Consider the following 18,173-nt stretch of genomic DNA (forward strand, 5'->3'; position numbering starts at 1 on the left):
GTTATGCTAGGCGGACAGCAAGAAGTCCTCCATGTGCTGCAAATACTTGTACAACCCAAGGTCAATCCCGTTATCCATCGTCTCCTCAGCAAACTTGACCATCTGCAACGCCTTGGGAAAGTCTTCCTCGGACGGGAAATGACCACTCGAGAGCGAATGCTGGATCGTCAATGCAATCCTCAGATATGTCCTTGGATTCCCCGCGAAGAGCTTTGCCCACTTGCTTTGCGGCCCACTACTTCCAGTGAGACCATCAATGCCGCCTATATTTCTCTTCTTGCTGTCCGTCTCTTGCTGCTGCTGCTGCTGCTGCGGTTTACCTCCCTGAGCAAAATTCGACAATAGTTCTGGTGGAAAGTATGTTTCTGATGGCGGCGCTGAGAGAGAGTCTGGCTGCGTCATGTCGACGGATTCGGTGGTTTGGATGTGTGCGATGATTTGCTTGATGAACTTGAGGACGTTGTCGGCGTTTTCATGGAGGCTGCGGAACTTGTTCATGACGTTTGTGTAGACCATGAGGTCGCGCTTGTTGTCTGCGGCGAGGGTGCCCGTGTTGAGGATCTTTGCGTCGAGGACTTGCCAGATGAGCGGAATGGCCGAGAGGGCGACACTGATGATTGGTATATGTCAGCGATAATGAGAAAGGAGATGAGGGAAGATGCTTAGAAGGGGGGGGGGCTTACAATGTGTTTGGCAAGTATTGGACAACACCTAGACGGGCTAGGTGCATGAAGATTCCGGTGATGCCTTTGAGGGCAGAGTCCATTTCTGCTTGTATTTGGAGATCGTGCTTTTGATCGGAGGCGTGGCTGGGGTGTGATACGGAGAGGAGCATCATGTGGTAGCACAAGCTCGCCCTCGCAGAGCTGCAATAGTTGTCAGCGTACGGTTTGTCTGTAACTTGAACACCGAGGGCAAACTTACTAATAGTAGATGAAAGTCATCTTGGTGAACATTGTCAACGACTTGTGGACGCCAATCGACGGCGTGGAAATCTCAAATCGCTCCCTCGTCTTCTGATACCAGACATCCAAGAGCCGCAGAGTCTCGACGCAGGCATCTGTTTCCTTCTGTATGTCTGTTTCCAATGTGACCGTCTTGGGCCCGGCTGCGGGATGGAGTATGGTGAGGGCCTTGTTGAGTGGAATGATGAGCTCGCAGAACGCCGCCATCATGTGTGCCAGGATCTGCTTCGTTGGCCGGTCGTACACCGTAGAGACTTCAATCTCGTCCGCAAAGTCTGCGAGACTGAGGCCAGGGAGACTAAAGTCAAACTCATCGCATCCAATGTTCAGGGGGCGGCGTAAGCTGAGGGACAATATCCTGTCTCGCAGAATGCAGCCCCACCAGAGCCGTTTGAGGTGTGGTTTTCGTGGATTATCATCGCTGAGGGTATGGTACTGGTCTGCTCGGGCGCATCGAGCGTAATGGATTGCGTTGACCATCCAGTATGTGTTTGTCGTGTCGCTTGTTGTGGGGGAGTGGTAGGTTAGCATGACGGCTACTTGCGCGTTGACGACGTTGTTTCGGTGGATGTCGAATTGCATCAGAGTCTATCCCAGAATCTGTTAGAAGCTGACATGTGAGGGGATACTCATGAGCTGCCGGACCTTTGCTATGGTGTATAGCTCAGAGTGAGCTGCTTGTACACTGCTATACCCAAGGCTGAGTACAGTTGATGTTGATACGTACTGAGACCATGTTAACTATAAGTGATTTGGTGCAACATCTGCTGCCATGGACCTACAGGAGATGCAATGAACAATATTGCCCGGACCAAGAGCAAGGGAATGCGAGCGTCGACCGCCCAGAACTCCGCCTCGCCGAGGAGCGGGATGATGGGGTGAATATGTGCAAAATACTGATGGAAGAACTCTTCCAGGACTTTCTCTGGAGGGAGTGTCAGGCAGCCCTTTTCTGCCAGGTACGAGACATCAGTATGGCTAAGCTGATTGAGAAAGCCGGCATCGATGAAGTTGTAGCTGGAGTATGGTACGAAATGGCTGTTGAATTCGGGCGCCCAAGAAAGATTGCCGCTGGTGTCATGGCCGGCATGCCCCTCGATCTTGCTTGGGTCAACGGTGCCATCACTGAACATGAAGTTGGGTTTTGGTGTCTTGAATGGAGAGTCTGAGCTGTCCTGCTGGAAGACGGGGATTGTCGAAGCGCCGGCCATGGGTGGCGAGAGGGAAGAGGCAAGCCGTGCAGGGTCAGGCTTCACCTCTGCGTGCGCTTTCACATCCGAGTGAATTCGAACGGAAGCCTTGGCTCTCTCTTCAACGAGCTGTCGTGACTGGTCTCTGCGCTCCTTTTCCTCCTGCTCGAGCACTCTCTTCACCCTTTGCTCCCTGTCACCAACAGAATCAGCCGGGTACAATGACAATGACAAGCACCCGCTCCACATTCATCGATGGCAACATACCACTTGCGCTTCCGCGGCATGACCTTGCAATTGGCCGAGTCCAGCCGGCAGTTTGTGCACGGGAAGCCGGTGACGACGACATCGCAGCGCACTTTGCGGATGCGGCAGACGGTGCAGGCGTGGCTTGCGCGCAGCCGCGTGCGCGAGAGTGGGGAGCCGGAGCCTGATGTTTCTTCTTCGGATTTGGAAGAGCCCATGACTGCCTGCCTCCCAGTTTGGCTGCGAGTGATGGTATGTTGTTGTGATTGAGAGGGGGGAAAGGATGTGTGCAGTAGAAGTTTGGTGGCTTGGGGAAGTGTTGGTTCACCGCGGCTGCTGATGATGCGGAGTGTGGAGGCTTGTGATCTGGGGAAAATGGATCAAGATCTGTGATTCAATCAATACTGTAAAGCCCCAGGTATAGGCACTACTATAGCACAAGATAGAAAGAGGATCCGGGTTGATGAAAACTCAGCATATGCAGGGACGCCGTCAAGAGTCGGCTTTGCAGATGTCAAAAAAAGAAATGCTCATCACTTCTTTCTCCTTTGGATCGGATCCGTCTTCAGTCAGCTTCGGCTCAGACACGACCCCAGAAGGGCGTTTTTCGGCAACATGTGGGGGAACCGAATCGCTCCCCAGCTTTTGCAGCGAATCAGAACCGTCCGATTTACCCTCGGCTTATTTCGATGAGCCGGATAGGGGGTTATGGGGTAACCTGGTGCCTCGATCTTTGTGGGGGAATTTGGGGTAGCAGAAGTGGAAGAAGCTACAGAATCGGGGAGAGACGGGGTAATGTTAATACGCCTTAGCCTTGTTTTGGAGAAGGCGTCTGAGTTTATGAAGAAATGTCATTGATATGGATCTGGGACCGGTTGATGATGGGATGTGGATGATAAGATTCACATCCACTGCCCGTTGCGTCTGGGCCTTGGAAGGAATAGCTACTGAAAGACACAGAGGCCTCTTTGGTTTCTTTCTTTCTCTCTTTATCACGTATCCAATTCATAGGATATATATAGCCTTGTACAAGCATCGTCCCCAAACCCTAAAACTTGGCGGCGTCAAAGTTGCGAACAAAGTCGTAGTAAAACTTGAGCATCTCAATGTGGCCATCCACCCGCGAGTGCTCATCGATCGTGTGGATGTTGTTCTCGGCATGGAATCGGTCGGGGGTGAAGCGCCAAATGTTTTCCGAAAGGCCTGTCATGATCCATCAGCATGGCCTCTCTTTTCTATTACAACAAGAACTGGCTTACCAATGTAGTGGCGGGTATCCGTGTTGCCCGTCATAATCTCTCCCGTTGGAACAACAGTTCCATTGTCAAACCGGAAGGTGTGTCGAACAGTGCCGGCAAAGACGTCCCAAGCGGCACCGCGCGTGGGAGAAATGGGACTGGGGTGGGATTTGCCGTTGGTCGATAGAATCAGCGTGCCCTTGTAGTCAATGACCTCTTTCAGCTCGACGTCCTCCTCCTCCTCGGTTTTCAGGTCGGCGACGTATTTCTCGTAGTCATCGTCGCCCTCGAATGGCTTGAGCGTCAGGCCGTACTTCTTGACAATGTTGGCGACTCTTCGGACGGCGTTGTGCTGCACCTCGGCAAGGCTGTTGTGGTGGGCAACTCGGTAGTTGACGCCCAGGATGGTCTTCTCCGGCATGGCGTTCATCTTCTGGCCTCCGTTGACCACGTCGACGGCCTGCGACGTCTGGACAACGTACTGCGTGGACCGGCCGTCTCTGACCAGCCACTGCGTGAGACCATCCAGGTCACCCTGGCGAACCAGCTCGGTAAGCTCCGGACGCGCGTCAGGCGAGTAGCGCGCCTGGCACTGCAGGTGGTTGTGCACCGGGCCATCCTCCACCAGCTGGGCCTTGAAGGGGTGGGACTCAAGCTCGGTGATGATCTCGGCAATGATGCCGATGCCCGTGTGAGGGAAGGGAATCGAGCTGTGGCCGCCGACAACGTCCAGCTCAAAGAAGATGTCAATGTGGCCCTTTTCCGTCACAGCTGGGAGCACATAGAGGGCGTTGCCGACTTCCAGCAGGCCGAGGCCGCCTTCATCCAGGATGGCGGCAAAGCTGTCCTTGCCGTACCGCTTCTTGAGGACCTCGGAGATCTTGCCGGCGCCACGGTAGCCCGAGCACTCCTCGTCGAATCCAAAGGCCAGCACAAAGGTGCGCTTCGGCGCCCAGTCGTCGTTGGACAGCAGCGCCTCGAATGCCGATAGAACGGCGGTGAGACTGTTCTTGTCGTCTGATGTTCCGCGGCCCCAGATCAGCTTGCCGTCGTATACGGCGTCGAATGGCGGGTATGTCCATGTCGACTCGTCAGCAACCGGGACGACATCCTGGTGAGCCATCAGCAGCACCGGCTTGAGCGACTCGTCGGAGCCCTGGATGGTGTAGAGGAGGCCGAGAGTGTTGACCTTTTCAAGCTTGGCCTTCTTGTGTCTGTTTCAATGTCAGAAAAAACCTGGTGATGACGGCCGTGTGACAAAGACATCCTGCTCTCACAAGTTGGGGAAAGTCTCCTTGATGACATCGTGGAGGTCGAAAAAGGGCGCCCAGCGCTCATCTTGGCCGACGGGGCCCAGGTCGTCGTACGAGACGGAGGGGACCTGCACAATGGCTTGAAGGCGCTGGACCTGCAGCTCTCGCACCGACTTGGACGAGAAGAGCTCGTCAGCAGAGGGGAGACCATCGCCGCTCGGATCGAGAACGGGTGGCAACTCGCACTGGAGCTCGGGATGTGTAACGGGGTGTGCGATGGAGTGCGTGAGGGAGCTCAGCAGCTCTTGACCATAGCCTCGTGCGGGAGCGGCGATATAGGCGGAAGCTCCAGCGACGCCGGCCAGCAGCAGAGACAACTTGGAGACTGCCATTGTGAAGATTCAAAAGGTAATCGGTAACGATCCTGGAGCCAGTTTTCTATTTCCTCTCTCCCGGCTTTTCACACTGAGCGAAAGCAAAAGCGGAGGAAGAATGAAGCGGATGCGGAAGAGGATGGGAGCTCGCTTTATCAGTTGCCGACGAGAGCTGGAGCTTCAAGATCCCCGCCACTACAATCAGGCAGGCCCTTGCAGAATTACGTCTTAGTGTAGAGCGAATCGGGACGGAGATGCGCTCGAAGAAAAAGTCCCTGGTCTGTTTTGTGGACTGTGAGCTGGGCGATACCCAAACCGCTGGGAGACTGAAGCCGTGCGACCTCTCATCTTCTCGATTGTTTAGGCAGACAATACAACTCAGTTGAATACCGCTCTTGATGGAGTTACATCTCACCAACATCGTGTGATGGATCTGCTCAGCCGCCTTGTATCACATCGTCTCCGTTGACCACAGAGATAACGGTACTATGTACTATCCCGCTCTCTGTCCCGTTGACAAGGGTGACTCCAATCTGTTATCTCGCAATGACGGGTCCTTTTAACGTGCTTTTGGCCCATCCACTATTATTCCCGTAGGTTGAACGGATAAAGGTGCCAGACCATTGGCGGGGACCAGCGCCACCATCTAGCGGAATCGGCTTGCCATCCCGACAAACTCATACTGGCTGTCGACTTATTACATGTAGCTAGGTTTGTATGTATCGTCTCCTGGAAATTGCGGCACTCGTCCAGGCGTTTTGGAGTGGCTGATGAACAAGGGCGGAGGAGGCGCTCTGATTTGTGCGGCTGTTCCCGTGGGTAAGACGCTTAACGACGCACTCTGTTTTTCCTCGTATTGGAACACTTTGAACGAGACAGCTTCAAGTGGAAGAAACAAAAGAAAGAGAGTATTCGCACAAGGATTGTGCTGCTATGTCGTAGTTGAGTACCTAATTGTGCAATGTCTGGCTGTGGAACGAGCTGAGCTCGTCTCCCTAAAGGGAGAGAGAGATTTGGATAGGAAATGACATGCACGTACCTTACGAAAGTGAGCCGCTGAACCACGAAGCCAGGGAAAAATGCTTTTCGCAATGCCCGCACCTGGGTTCAAACTAATGATTCGGGCTCACCGGCATAAGGCAAGGTCAAAGTGCCTTCAGTCCTGCACTTTAGAGAACACCGGCACAAGTATCCAAACTTCAAAGCGCCTCCACAAACCTTTCATAGGTACGCTCATCGAATACCTTGGATAAAGCTAACAAGTAACAACAAAATTATTCTCACATTACAATATGAGATATACTGGGATTCACCAGCTTGCCTTCTATATGCACGACTCCTCGTCCACTACGCTGCATATGCCAATAGCCGCCGTTTTCTGCTGAGCCCGTTTGCTGTCGTACCTACGGTACCTACTGATATGACGTGTACGCTCACGGCCTGGATAGGACAGACGAACGCTGATTTATATGAACGAGAGATGATGTCGTCCACAGATTTGTCGCGTTCATTTACATGTAGTTATCAAGTATCTCCAATCCACCTCAATGCCATCACCTTCGGATGCCAACTTCCTGAACATGGCCGAATCTCCTGAGAGGCAGCCTCTCCCGGTTACATTTTGCTTAAATACCTAGTCTACGACGGAATCTTCAGACATCCTGGGACCACAGCAAGCTCCACATGGCTGTTTGCAAAGCAAGCGTTCGAGCTTAACGCCAGGCCCAGAAGTAGATATGGCTTGGATGAGCACAAAGACAATCTCTATCGAAAGTCTTGAGAATTCCACGCCGCTGGTTCTTGCAAGTCTCAGAAGCCCAGTTGTATAACTCTGTCATGAACCCAGTTCTGATCTACGAGTGACATATGCTACCAGCATCAGAAGTCAAGGACTACAAGAGGGACATTTATGGTGCTTCTACAGTTTCTTTGTCAATATCGAGTATGGCATCAAAGGAGATCATGGTATTTCGCATGAATTGATGGTATATGGTGATTGAGATAACTCTTCGTCTTTCTTCATGTTCCAAGGTTCAAATTATTGTTGTGTTGCCACCTGCGTTGCCCAGTTTCTTGCCAATTATTGTGTATTCAGTCTTCATAGTCTTGTTCCATAAGTAAAGTCGCTTCTCTCCAACTATGGATGCTTTTTATACCCTTGTTCTTTACCCTCTCGGTTTCCAGCCATGACCAGACTCTGGCGTTGCTTGTGAGATGTTCTTCCTTATGGTCTTGTTTCTGTCGGGAGGAGATCCATCCGCATTCTTCAAAGTACTGCTCAGGGCGGACAGTAATGCTTCCCTTCTTGATAATGTACTTTGCCAGGTTGGTTGCGTAAATGTTCCCCCTAGGCTCATTGTTGCTAATGATCCAAGACCCCACGAAAACCCAGCTAGAGTCCCAGCCCAAAATGCGTGTTTTGATCGTATAGGTAGTATGAGACCTTAGCTCGTGTCTGAAAGAGGTATGCGTCGCCCCTAGAATGACAGCAGGCCGGCCGACGACCTTTTCTCTCCTGTCTTTCCCATTCTGGTCTGTGAACTCGATCTCTATGTCGTCCATCGGCCACGCTGGCTCGACAATTTGTCTCATCAACTTGGCGCGGCATGCATCGATATCCGAGAAGAATGTCGACCTCGAGTCGCGCATATCCACATACAGCTCCGTGAGTTGTACGTATGTGCGCATGAACGCTGGCTGAAACAAGGGATGCCTCTCTGTCGAATCTAGAGCATTGTCTATCCTTGAGAAGGCAATGTCTCCAAGACACCTCTTACAACCATGAGGGGAGTCGCTTCTGTGGTGCTGCAGATTCTCGGTTGCTGCGGTGCTATGATCTTCGACCCGTGTTGCCCGTTCAAACCGGAGCATTCCGAGATGGAGGATAATAACAAACAATACGGCGTTGCCATACCAGGTGTTGAAGAAGGGCACAACGTTCATTTTCAGCCATCTTATAAGAATTGGCACCTCAAGTGCCCAGCCCTCGGATACCATAAAGATCGAGAAGGTTCAAGATGCTTAAAAAGTCTCCCGTTGGCTTCCTCCAACTGACAGGTTTTGTGGCGACTCGTTCATGAGCACGGGTCCATCCGCGTGCAAAAGAAGCACAGTAGGAGAGCGATGCTTTAGGCCACTTTATATAATTCGGGTCTTCGCTTAGCGGCAAAAGATGATATGCGCCGACACTGACTCTTCCGTCCAGATGTGACCTGATGCGGCGAATATGTACCTGAAATAATCACCGATCGAACTAAGAAATGCTCCGACAGCATCAGCCGGTTAAGCTCCGAGAGCCAGGGCAAAGGGGCACTACGATAACGCGGCTGTGCATATAGGGGTCCATCACTGCAACGGTACTTGCGATGTCTCTCTGGATGGGAGAACTGCGTCCGAAGTGGGAGGGGCAGTAAGACCGAAAGTCGGTTTGCAGCCCGCGTATAAGGCGTATAAGGACAATACGGACACACGCGTACGGAAGCCCTGACAGGGGTCATCGGTACAGCCATGTTTTTAGATTTGCGCCTGGTATATTCTTGAAACGTACAGCATGGCCAGGCAACTCAACGTCTGGCGGCCAGGTAGCTCTTAAACATCTATTGCGAAGCTGCTTCTTGCTGTACAGCTTCATTGACTCTCGGCACCCGGATGATCGTCTCACAGCAGCCGTAGACGTTGGTATGATCAAGTGACATCGTTTGACGTGTTTATCGAGAGTTGAAAACCACGGGTACATCCCCCGTTCTCGGCCAATTCGAGAAAAGGATTTCTCCGCACCCGTACCTCAAAAGAAACATTCGTCTTGTTAATTATTTCTAAGCAAATGGCGCACTGTTGCCGCAAAGTCCATTGATCCACTCGCTCATCCTTCGTTCCTTAAGGCTAGCCGAAGTGAGCTTACTTCTTACAATTACTATGTGTCTTCGGTTGCTGACTTCGGAATATCGCGGGCGACGTAACATGAGCAGGTCTCTCGGGAATGTGGCGGGAGTACTGCTAGACGGTGGTGGTAAATGCGGGATCCCGAGTTGATTCTTTGGGATGATATGTTTCCTCACCAAATCTTGAGACAAAGACGGACACATTCGATCTGTCCACCTCAGCCGGTTCCTGTTGGTCGTTCAGCCTTCGATTATGGCAGCCTACGCTTCGGCGAGAACATACCTAATGTATATGTCCCCCGAGAGATCGACTCATGTCACGGGTTTTGCAACCAGATTGGTGTCATCATTTCCTACAAATGCCCCAGCATTATAGCTGTGCGTATGCTCATCATCTTGACAAGGATCATTTGAAGTTTAGTCCATGTACGACTCGCACTTATGAGGGAGTCCCTTCTACTCTGGCTTCCTAGTTGCCCCATCTGCTGCAAGGGCATCACTGGGCACTAACATCTCCCAGCTCATCCATGAGATCAAGTCCCTTAGCGTATTGCTTGTGGGCTCGATCTCCCGGATGCTGGCTTATTCTCCCTTTTTCTCGATGGGGATTCGGCAGTGGGATAGTTCGACCTCGATTGTCCAATTTGATAGAAAAAATGGCTACATCAAATTGTTAGCGACTCTTTCGTACATCAAAATTTAAAGGCAGAAGCAATAATGCCGCGTTTGATGGCACAGACCAAGGGCATGTTGGAATAAGGGTCCAGAAGTTGTTCAATGTTCCACTTAGCGTCAGTTAGAGGAGTGGCGCCCGGCCATAGAAACAGGTTCGCTTCAAGTGACGGGGGATGCGCATCCATTGCCTGATAGTCTTCCTGCGGTGGTCCATCCTGCCGTAGCTAGGAGTGCCACAAAGATACACATTGGGGAGGCCAGATGGCAAGATCTGAGCCTTGTGAAGCGGGATGTAAGGCCTCATGTTCTGCAGAGCGGGCATGTGAGAGCCATGCACCTGATGAGGTAACATGCGAAAGAGTATGTCTAAGAGCATACCGGGAGTCTTTGATTGTACTCCCTGTAGCAAGGCGCGAACCTGAGTCTCATCCAGCAAATTTTCTATAATAACCAGCGCCAATCTCTTTCAGTCGCGGTCCACAGCCCACCTCACACATCGGAAGAGATGGGATCTTCCTTGAGAGGCATCTGTGGGGAGCCATGATACTTGTACTTATTATCTGTCGGGTAATACATGTGGCTTTGAATAGATATGCTGATATTGACTTACAAGATTGGTGTATTAACGGTCCATGATTGGGTAATTTCGGGAAGTGTGTCATGCTGAACCTTTCAATGTATGGCTCCGTAGCGTAGGAGACCAATGTTCTGCATTTTAGTGTTGGCCTCTGTCTGCTTGATCCCTCAGCAATAGAAGGACTGTATATGATGTGTCTTCCTTATGCTCACATGTATATATGCCACATATGCTTGTCTATTACTGGGAACTGTTGTCAGAGCCTGCACTAATCGTGGCAAGTAGTCATAGCATAGAGATACTTGGCTCCTCCAGAAGCCCCAAGGCCCGGCACACTTCTCGTTGAGGATAAGTTGATCCTCGCAAAGGATGCACTAGAGAACAGACTGTTAACAGTGACAGTAAGCAGACGAAAAACTGCATTATGATAATCGTTAGAGTAAAGTTTCTGAACACACTGCGTTTAGAATCCTGATAAGCATCTTCATAATGCTTGACGACTTGCTGGGGAAGCAGAAGAAGAACTTCTCCCTTTGCTTAAATACCGCTCTTGCTTTACTTAGGGTCCACGTATGGTAGGCTTTCCTCGAATCTTGCTCGCATTCTCGTATTTGATATTGAGCTAGGTAGGTCTCTGCTGCCTTGACATTTGTCCCTGACCTGGCTTTTGCCTCGGTCGTTGAGCATATGGTCTCTCGCTCTGGTCAGGATTCTCCTGTGATTGAGTCTGGAGACAACACGGATCGTTCGAAGTACTGGTAGTTGAATGGGGACTCGATCGTAGCAATGTCCAGGAGGTCGAGATTAAATAAAACTATCCAGCAGGAGTTAGAGTCTTGTCAAAATGCTTGAGCACATATCGAGGACGTACCTTTCTCGAGGATATCAAGTCAAGACGTGGGCCTAGGCAACGGGTGGTGATGTGTGGCCATAGTTGGAGCAAAGGTTGAGGACTCGAATTGACGATCTGCCTGTCAGTATTGTTATCAATGTGTGAAGCAGCAGTCTATTTCTTTGTTCGTCTCAGAGACTCTCGCGGACAGCACTCTCTCCAGGTCTCAAGGTCTGGAAGTTGCTCTTCCTATAATGGTCGATCTTGCAGTGCTCCAGGGCGTGGTTTACCTGTGCGCAGGGCATTGAAGGCAGTTCTAGATCTTCGAATCAATCTTCTTTTGCTCGAGAAAGAGACGATCGCAAGTATAGCTCCAAGTAGTCAGGCGAACAGTTACAACTGTGCAGTTTCACGAGTGAGGTCGAAAGAAATCAAGGAAAACTAGCTCACGAAAGACTGCGATCCAGGCTCGTCCGGCCAAAGTTGGAGAGTTGTCAGCCCAGGTCGTTAACAGGACTATTGATGCTATTGTAGGACTGGTTCTTGATGAATGTGGCAGTCGCTTTGCCTTGTTGACAAGTATGAACATTGAGCGTCGCGGTTGTAAAAGTTTTCTTGGAAAAAGAAGTAAAGTCGTTCCTGTAAGTTAGGTAAGCTTGCAGATGGGCGATTCTCTAAGCATAATCATTTCACGTCACTAAAGAGGTGTCTATCCAAAGAAGTGAGTAAAGAAAAGGAGATAATTGTAGCTAGTGATAAAGAAGAAGAAGAAGAAGAAGAAGAAAAGAAAAAAAGAAAAGAAAAAAAGAAAATAAAAAATAAAAAATAAAAGAGTGCCAAAAATCTACTCCTCCTCCATCTTCCCCCCCTCCTGGGCCGCCTTCTCCTTGGCCGCAATGTCTCGGGCCGCCTCCTCAATCACCACCATGTGCTGAAGCATCAGCCGCCCATCCGTCCCCGCGGCTCCGCTTCCCAGCACCGTCTCGGCAAACATACGAAGCTGCATCGCCATGATGGCAGCTTCGTACACCACCACAACCTCGATGTCCCGGGCCATGGCGTGCAGGTCGTGCCAGTTGTCGGCACTCCGGTCGGCGCCCTTGGTCAGACACTCGACACGCGTGTGGTCCGTCCACCAAGGGGGCATCAGGCCCTTGGCTTCCGCTTGGCAGAGGAAGCGGCGGAACGCAGGGCACGAGCTCGGCCGACCGCTGTAGACGCTGTCGGCGTTGCTCGTGCCCCCAAAGGTGAAGTCATCGTACTCTCGGAGCCGGAAGGAGTCGATGAGGAGGACGTACACGTCCTGCTGGTGGCGGTCGTGCAGCCAGGTGCCCTCGGAGAGGCGAGCGAAGGGGTTGGCGATGGTCGTCATGAGGAAGGGTGCCTTGTGAGGCTTTGCGAGGATGTCCACCGGGATGTTGATGGGATTCACGCAGTACAGGTTCCTGTGAGCCTTCCAGTCTCGGTGCTGGCACATGATACTGCAGTATTGGACAGCTTTGCAGTTATCACAGGTGAGGAGAGTCAAGGCTGGCTCGTTGGCGGCGGGATCATGCTGGCAACCACAACGGGCACATGCCGTGTGAGGGGTGATCTTCTCGGGAGTGTCATCGTTATCAGTGTCGGATTGCTTCTTGCCATTGCGCAGCTTGACAAAAGCGTAGGTGTCAACGTTGTGCTCAATCTCCAGGAGGAGAGGAGCACCTTGCTCAATAGCGGTTACAGACTGTATGAGATGCTCGATGATCGATAGCATTTGGAATCCGTTGCTGGTCGAAATCTCTAGCTCGGAGAGAAGGAGAGCCTCAGCGACTGTGAGTTGCTGCTCGGTTTCAACTTCTTCATGGTTGATATGAATCTGCTGAGCAGGTCCAGCTCCAGCAGTAGCCAGTTGCTCCCGAAGCTCTTTCATGAAATCAGTCTCATCATCCGAGAAGTCAATCTCATGGTGTTGAGTGTTGTTAACGAGAGCAGTCTCTGCTACAGAGCTGATGGATTGGAGTAAAGACGCAAGGTCAAAGCTGGGAGATGTCGAAGTAATGACAGAAGTCACTTCGTCTTCGTCCAAAACCATCTGATCGAAAGGAACAGCCTCTTCTTCAATATCCATATTGCCATCGAGAGGGCTGCTGGCGGTGACGGACGCTTTCTCCTCATGAGGTACAGAGTCGACCGACATCTCGTCGTCTTGGCGATTGTACATCTCTGCAACAGTAGGCGCCACTTCTTCTTGAATATGGGGATTGGAAGTCGGAATGAAGATGGGCATCTCCTTCTCTTGATGACCAGACATCTTGGGAGTGAGGGAAGTTTGCTTCTTGACAATGACAGAAATCGGTGATGATTGGAGATGCTCCTGAAGACGGAACACTTTCTCAGAACAGATGAATGTTTGCGGAGACGAAGAAGAGAGGTTCGAGACAGATAAACTGGTATCTTTTGATGATACGCCTTGTCGATGATTGTGAGGTGGGTACTTTATGCTTTGTGATGAGAATAGGACAACGAGAATAACCTCGAGCCAGTTCCTGGGCGATCGTTGGTTTGGCGAGGCGAACTGTAATGAACCGATATTAATAAATCTTCTTCACCATTTCACTTGACGTAAACATACCAAGGTAGTTTGTGACTTTGGTTTGAGGATGCCTGCGATGAAATCGAATGTGGTACGAGGTGCAGAGGAAGGGTGCTGAGGATGTGAGGAAAGGAAGATGTGGTCCAGAATCTTGGTGAAGAGGATAGAGAAGGCACTGACTTTCTCAGAAGGTAGTGGAAACTGATATTTGGAACAAAGTGAGCAATGGGTGTGAGCACAGTGAATGTAGGTAAACAATGGCTTGCGTGCTCCCACTCAGGGGGACCGGCAAGCGGAACAACTTCTCCCGCTCGCCTCGAGACAGACTCCTCCTGAAGAGCTATCATAAAAACACTTCCGTATAGGCATTATTAAATGTAGAGAATTGCAGAAAAAGATGCAGATTCTATTGTAAGTTAATATAGATCCTTTAGACATTAAATGCATGCAATTTGGCCCCCTTTTGCCCCCTTTACAGCCCTTTCTACCCAGTTTCCTCCTGAAGTTTTTGTCATTTGGCGAGCACTTCACATTCTGACTCAATGAAAAGCCATTGGTCCCAGGCAGCTGGCCTATGAGGTCACTGAGCACGTTTTCCCTGTTCCCACATCTTCTCTTTCTCGCACACGTCGAGTTTCCTCCTCACTCCAAAACAAAAACAAAGCACTTCTGGTCCTCCTGCATCTGCGCACACCTTTTTGAGCCCCAAGCACTGTTACAGCTACGTTTCCCTCCTTACCTTCCTCCTCCTCTACTACTTTGATTTGTATTCTCCTCTGGAGAGTCTGATGCTGCTGCTGATGGTTTAGGCTTCCTGCTATCGACTTTCATGTTCCTTACCAGAAAAGAATCGACCATCTCCTCGTCTGGATGGACTGCCCAAAGATTGTCTTCTCTGCTAAGTCCCTTGCCTCTCCGTCCCTTTGTCTTCGATAGCTTCATAGGAACACTATCCTCCAGTCTCGGTCATCAGCTATCTCCTCTTTGTTGTAGCTTGAGGCGAGCACACGATGCCCTGTTATCATCCCAGAGGCGATGTTCTCCTACCATTAACGCAGTATTGACGCATAATAGCCATCATCATTTCAAGTGGCTAGGTGTTTCCCTTCCCTTCTCTCTATAGATAACGCTCACCAGGTGCTCGTCAGTCTTCTCTCCTTCGCTTACGCCCTATCTTCCTCTACGGACTCCTCCACGGCTAAGTACTCTTACTTCTCTGGCATAGAACAATGATAACTCTTTACAGACTCTTACTATTAGCCAGTCCGTCGCTGTTTCCTCTTGCCACTTCTTCCGTTGCTGCTAAGTGTCTCCTGTTACTATCGCTCTGTGACCTGGACCTAACCTTGCTGTCTATCACTAGAAGAAAGCTGCAAACTTTTGCTTACTTTTCTCTTACCTTTGCCACTAGGCTTTGGCGCAGCCAGCGGCTGCTCCTTTCATCTCTAGCTCCAGCAGATAACTGCTTAATAGGCCGCTATTCTTTTCGATTTGTGCTTTGCTGACTATTTGTGGTACTGACAGCAATTCAGCCATGACCTGCATCTTCCATTCCAATTTCACATCTTCAACTCGCTTTTGACATACTTGAGCTAGTATCAAGGAGGCATCTGCTTGTTATCAGCACTCGTACGATCCGACAACGCCTTCTCCAAAACATGGTCTACATAACGTCCCTCATCCTATCCTAAATAATGGCTAACTATACAAAAGAAGCCGCACGATGGCTCGGTCGAGAATTGAAGATGTCGCATCAGAGATCCTTGCAATGCTCCAGTCATTCCATTGGACCTTCAGTAAGCACCACACTCATTGCTTTGGTTGAGATACTCTCTGATATCCCCTAGACAAGAGTATCGGCCTTCCCAGATCATGCCAACCCAGTACTGCTAAGTTCTATGCCTTCTTCCCCCATCTCAATGGTTTTCTTTTCCGTTTCTCGCAGAATCGACAAGTCACAGGTAGTAGATTATACGCAGAGGTTACCAGCATCTACTTCTACAGATCTAAGTTATTCTACCCATATCTACTAACGAGCTTCTACTGGCTTTACTTCGATCTTGTGTTATCCCAGTTTTGTCACCTTTGCTAAGTCTCCCCTCGCTGCATCTTAGACCACATGTTGACTCTTTACAGATGACTTCGTGTCGATTATCGATCCTGATTCGTATTCTCCAGCAGATTCCACTCCGCCGACCTCGCCAATCCTCCCCTGTCTCCTTCTACAGAACTAAGTCTTCCCTGCCCATCTCCATTAGCTGACTGTCACTGATTCTAAATAGATACTCCTTTCATCCTAGCTCCGGTGGTCTCTGCTAAGTCGACCTCTCCCTCGATTTCTAATCTCATGCTGACTCTTCACAGTTTCCCGTTGCTTGTGAATCCACGCTGACTTATATTTCGATAACAGGTTTCGGGTTTCTTCCACCTCGCCGTTTCGACCAGTCGATTTTCCATTCGCAAGCCATTATATTAAACTAAGTCTCCCCTTTTTATGAACTGTCGCGAATGGTCACTGACTCTAGAAGCCTCTCATATTATTCGGGTCCTATTGCCTTTCGCTAAGTCTTCCCAATTCTCTTTAATCTTTCCCTTAGACCATATGCTGACTCTTCTATAGATTCTTGTTCCAATTTGAGCCTATGCTGATTTGTATCTCTGCACAGGTCTCCCATTCCGTCCACCTCGTCCACCCTCGCCTAGAATCTCGCTTAGAACTAAGTCATTCTTTACAGTTAACTCTTAGTAGCACTCACTGACTTAGACAGACCATTTTCTTTCTGGCGGTATTGTATCTAGCTAAGTCACCTCCTACTTATATGATTGTGTGAAGATGATCTGCTGACGTTTTCTAACATTTGATCTAGCGGAGCTACGCTGACTTCTATGTTTTACCAGATCTCCTCTTTCGCCCTCTTCCGCCGCCTCCTCCGACACTGCCGACTACGTACCTCCTTGCCCAGTCACTCGGTCCAGAACTAAGTCGTCCCATCCCAATAGTTTAGCGAACATCACTGACATTGCATAGACTCAGTTCTCGCTCTCTTCTACAACTTTTAGCTAAGTGAACCCTAGCCTTGCTGGAAGACAATCTGCTGACTTCTCATAGGCTTCTCTTTCGTTCTGATTTATGCTAACGTTTGTCCTTTGCGCAGATCTCCCTTTCTCCCTCGTCCTTTCCACCCGATCTCCTACCCCGAACTCGACGCCCGATCCCATACTCGACCCCCATCCTCGACATTTCAGTTTCTTCGACTTGATGCCCTAGCACCTACAGAATCTTCCTACTCAGAACTAAGTCTCCTTCCTTCTATAACTCGACAAGCACTTGCTGACTTCATATAGGTCGTTATGGCAGTTGGACTATACCAAATCAGCTAAGTCAAACCAATCGTTATTAGTGAATGATTATGCTGATATATCATAGATTTCTCTTTATCGAGAACATGCTGACGTTTCTTTTCTACAGGTTCCTTCGCCAGCCTCCTATCCCCTGCTTCGCATGCTTCCGCAAGACTAAGTCTCCCTACCTTGGAATTTACGCACGCAGTTACTAACTTCGCGAAGATTCTGTCTCGTTCAGTTATATCAAGATTAGCTAAGTTATTCCTCCCTTCTTTGAGGACTTCCTGCTGACATTCACTAGGATCACCGCGAGTTTAATAAACACATGCTAACTTATATCTCTCTTACAGGTCTCGATTCTCTCCTCCGTTTGCCTTATACAAAACTAAGTCTCCTAGTCCATTGACCTGATTTCGTAACTAACTGGTAGCAGGTGATTTTATATTTCGGTCGAACTATTAGCTAAGTCGGGCCACTCCTCTTCACTTTACTCATCATACTGACTTTCTATAGGTATTCTTGATCTCTTTCCGAGCCCATGCTAACATTTCTCTAATTACAGGTTTCTATCCCACCCTCGTCCACTTCCTCCACGGTATTTCTTCAAGACTAAGTCTCCCTGCCAACACAATTTTACAGAACTGTTACTGACTTATAGTAGGTTCCCTCTCGCTCTGGCCATACTATGATAAGCTAAGTTGAAATTCGCTTCCCCTTATTTTTTTGGACCTCTTGCTGACCTCTATAGAATTACCTTCCTCTTCTCGAGCCCATGCTGACACTGATTCTTCCATAGATCCCCCTTCCCACCTTCGTCCATGTGTCGTAGCTGTTCAAACAAGACTAAGTCTCCCCCCTCTCCTATAATATTCAAACTTTACTAACTTGTGGTAGGCACAGTTTCGCTTTGGCTATATCAGATCAGCTAAGTCATACCACTTGATCTGCCTATAACATATTGCTGACAACACATAGATGCTTATGACGCTCTTTAATGACTATATGCTAACTTTCCTTCTCTT

The 18,173-nt window shown here is 49.7% G+C and overlaps 4 protein-coding genes across 4 annotated transcripts; all 4 read right to left on the bottom strand.

Annotated features, from left to right (window-relative positions):
* Nucleotides 1-6: 6 nt before the first annotated feature.
* TRIREDRAFT_72611 (N-terminal binuclear Zn cluster-containing protein) lies at nucleotides 7-2,619 on the bottom strand (the record flags this gene model as incomplete). Its single annotated transcript, XM_006962824.1, has 5 exons — nucleotides 7-610; nucleotides 684-866; nucleotides 925-1,553; nucleotides 1,748-2,348; nucleotides 2,423-2,619. The coding sequence occupies 5 exons, from the start codon at nucleotides 2,617-2,619 to the stop codon at nucleotides 7-9; spliced, it is 2,214 nt and encodes a 737-aa protein (XP_006962886.1).
* Nucleotides 2,620-3,449: 830 nt separating this feature from the next.
* TRIREDRAFT_72612 (acetylornithine deacetylase) lies at nucleotides 3,450-5,284 on the bottom strand (the record flags this gene model as incomplete). Its single annotated transcript, XM_006962825.1, has 3 exons — nucleotides 3,450-3,604; nucleotides 3,661-4,853; nucleotides 4,917-5,284. The coding sequence occupies 3 exons, from the start codon at nucleotides 5,282-5,284 to the stop codon at nucleotides 3,450-3,452; spliced, it is 1,716 nt and encodes a 571-aa protein (XP_006962887.1).
* Nucleotides 5,285-7,357: 2,073 nt separating this feature from the next.
* On the bottom strand, nucleotides 7,358-8,209 carry TRIREDRAFT_104251 (uncharacterized protein; the record flags this gene model as incomplete). The annotated part of the gene is made up of 2 exons (XM_006962826.1): nucleotides 7,358-7,371; nucleotides 7,423-8,209. The coding sequence occupies 2 exons, from the start codon at nucleotides 8,207-8,209 to the stop codon at nucleotides 7,358-7,360; spliced, it is 801 nt and encodes a 266-aa protein (XP_006962888.1).
* A 3,977-nt stretch (nucleotides 8,210-12,186) lies between these two features.
* TRIREDRAFT_32747 (uncharacterized protein) lies at nucleotides 12,187-12,792 on the bottom strand (the record flags this gene model as incomplete). Its single annotated transcript, XM_006962476.1, has 1 exon — nucleotides 12,187-12,792. A coding segment is annotated over one exon (606 nt), but the record flags the coding sequence as incomplete, so codon positions are not given.
* Nucleotides 12,793-18,173: the final 5,381 nt, after the last annotated feature.

The sequence above is a fragment of the Trichoderma reesei genome (genome assembly GCF_000167675.1).
Source record: "Trichoderma reesei QM6a unplaced genomic scaffold TRIREscaffold_3, whole genome shotgun sequence".
In the NCBI taxonomy this organism is placed as follows: Eukaryota; Fungi; Ascomycota; class Sordariomycetes; order Hypocreales; family Hypocreaceae; genus Trichoderma; species Trichoderma reesei.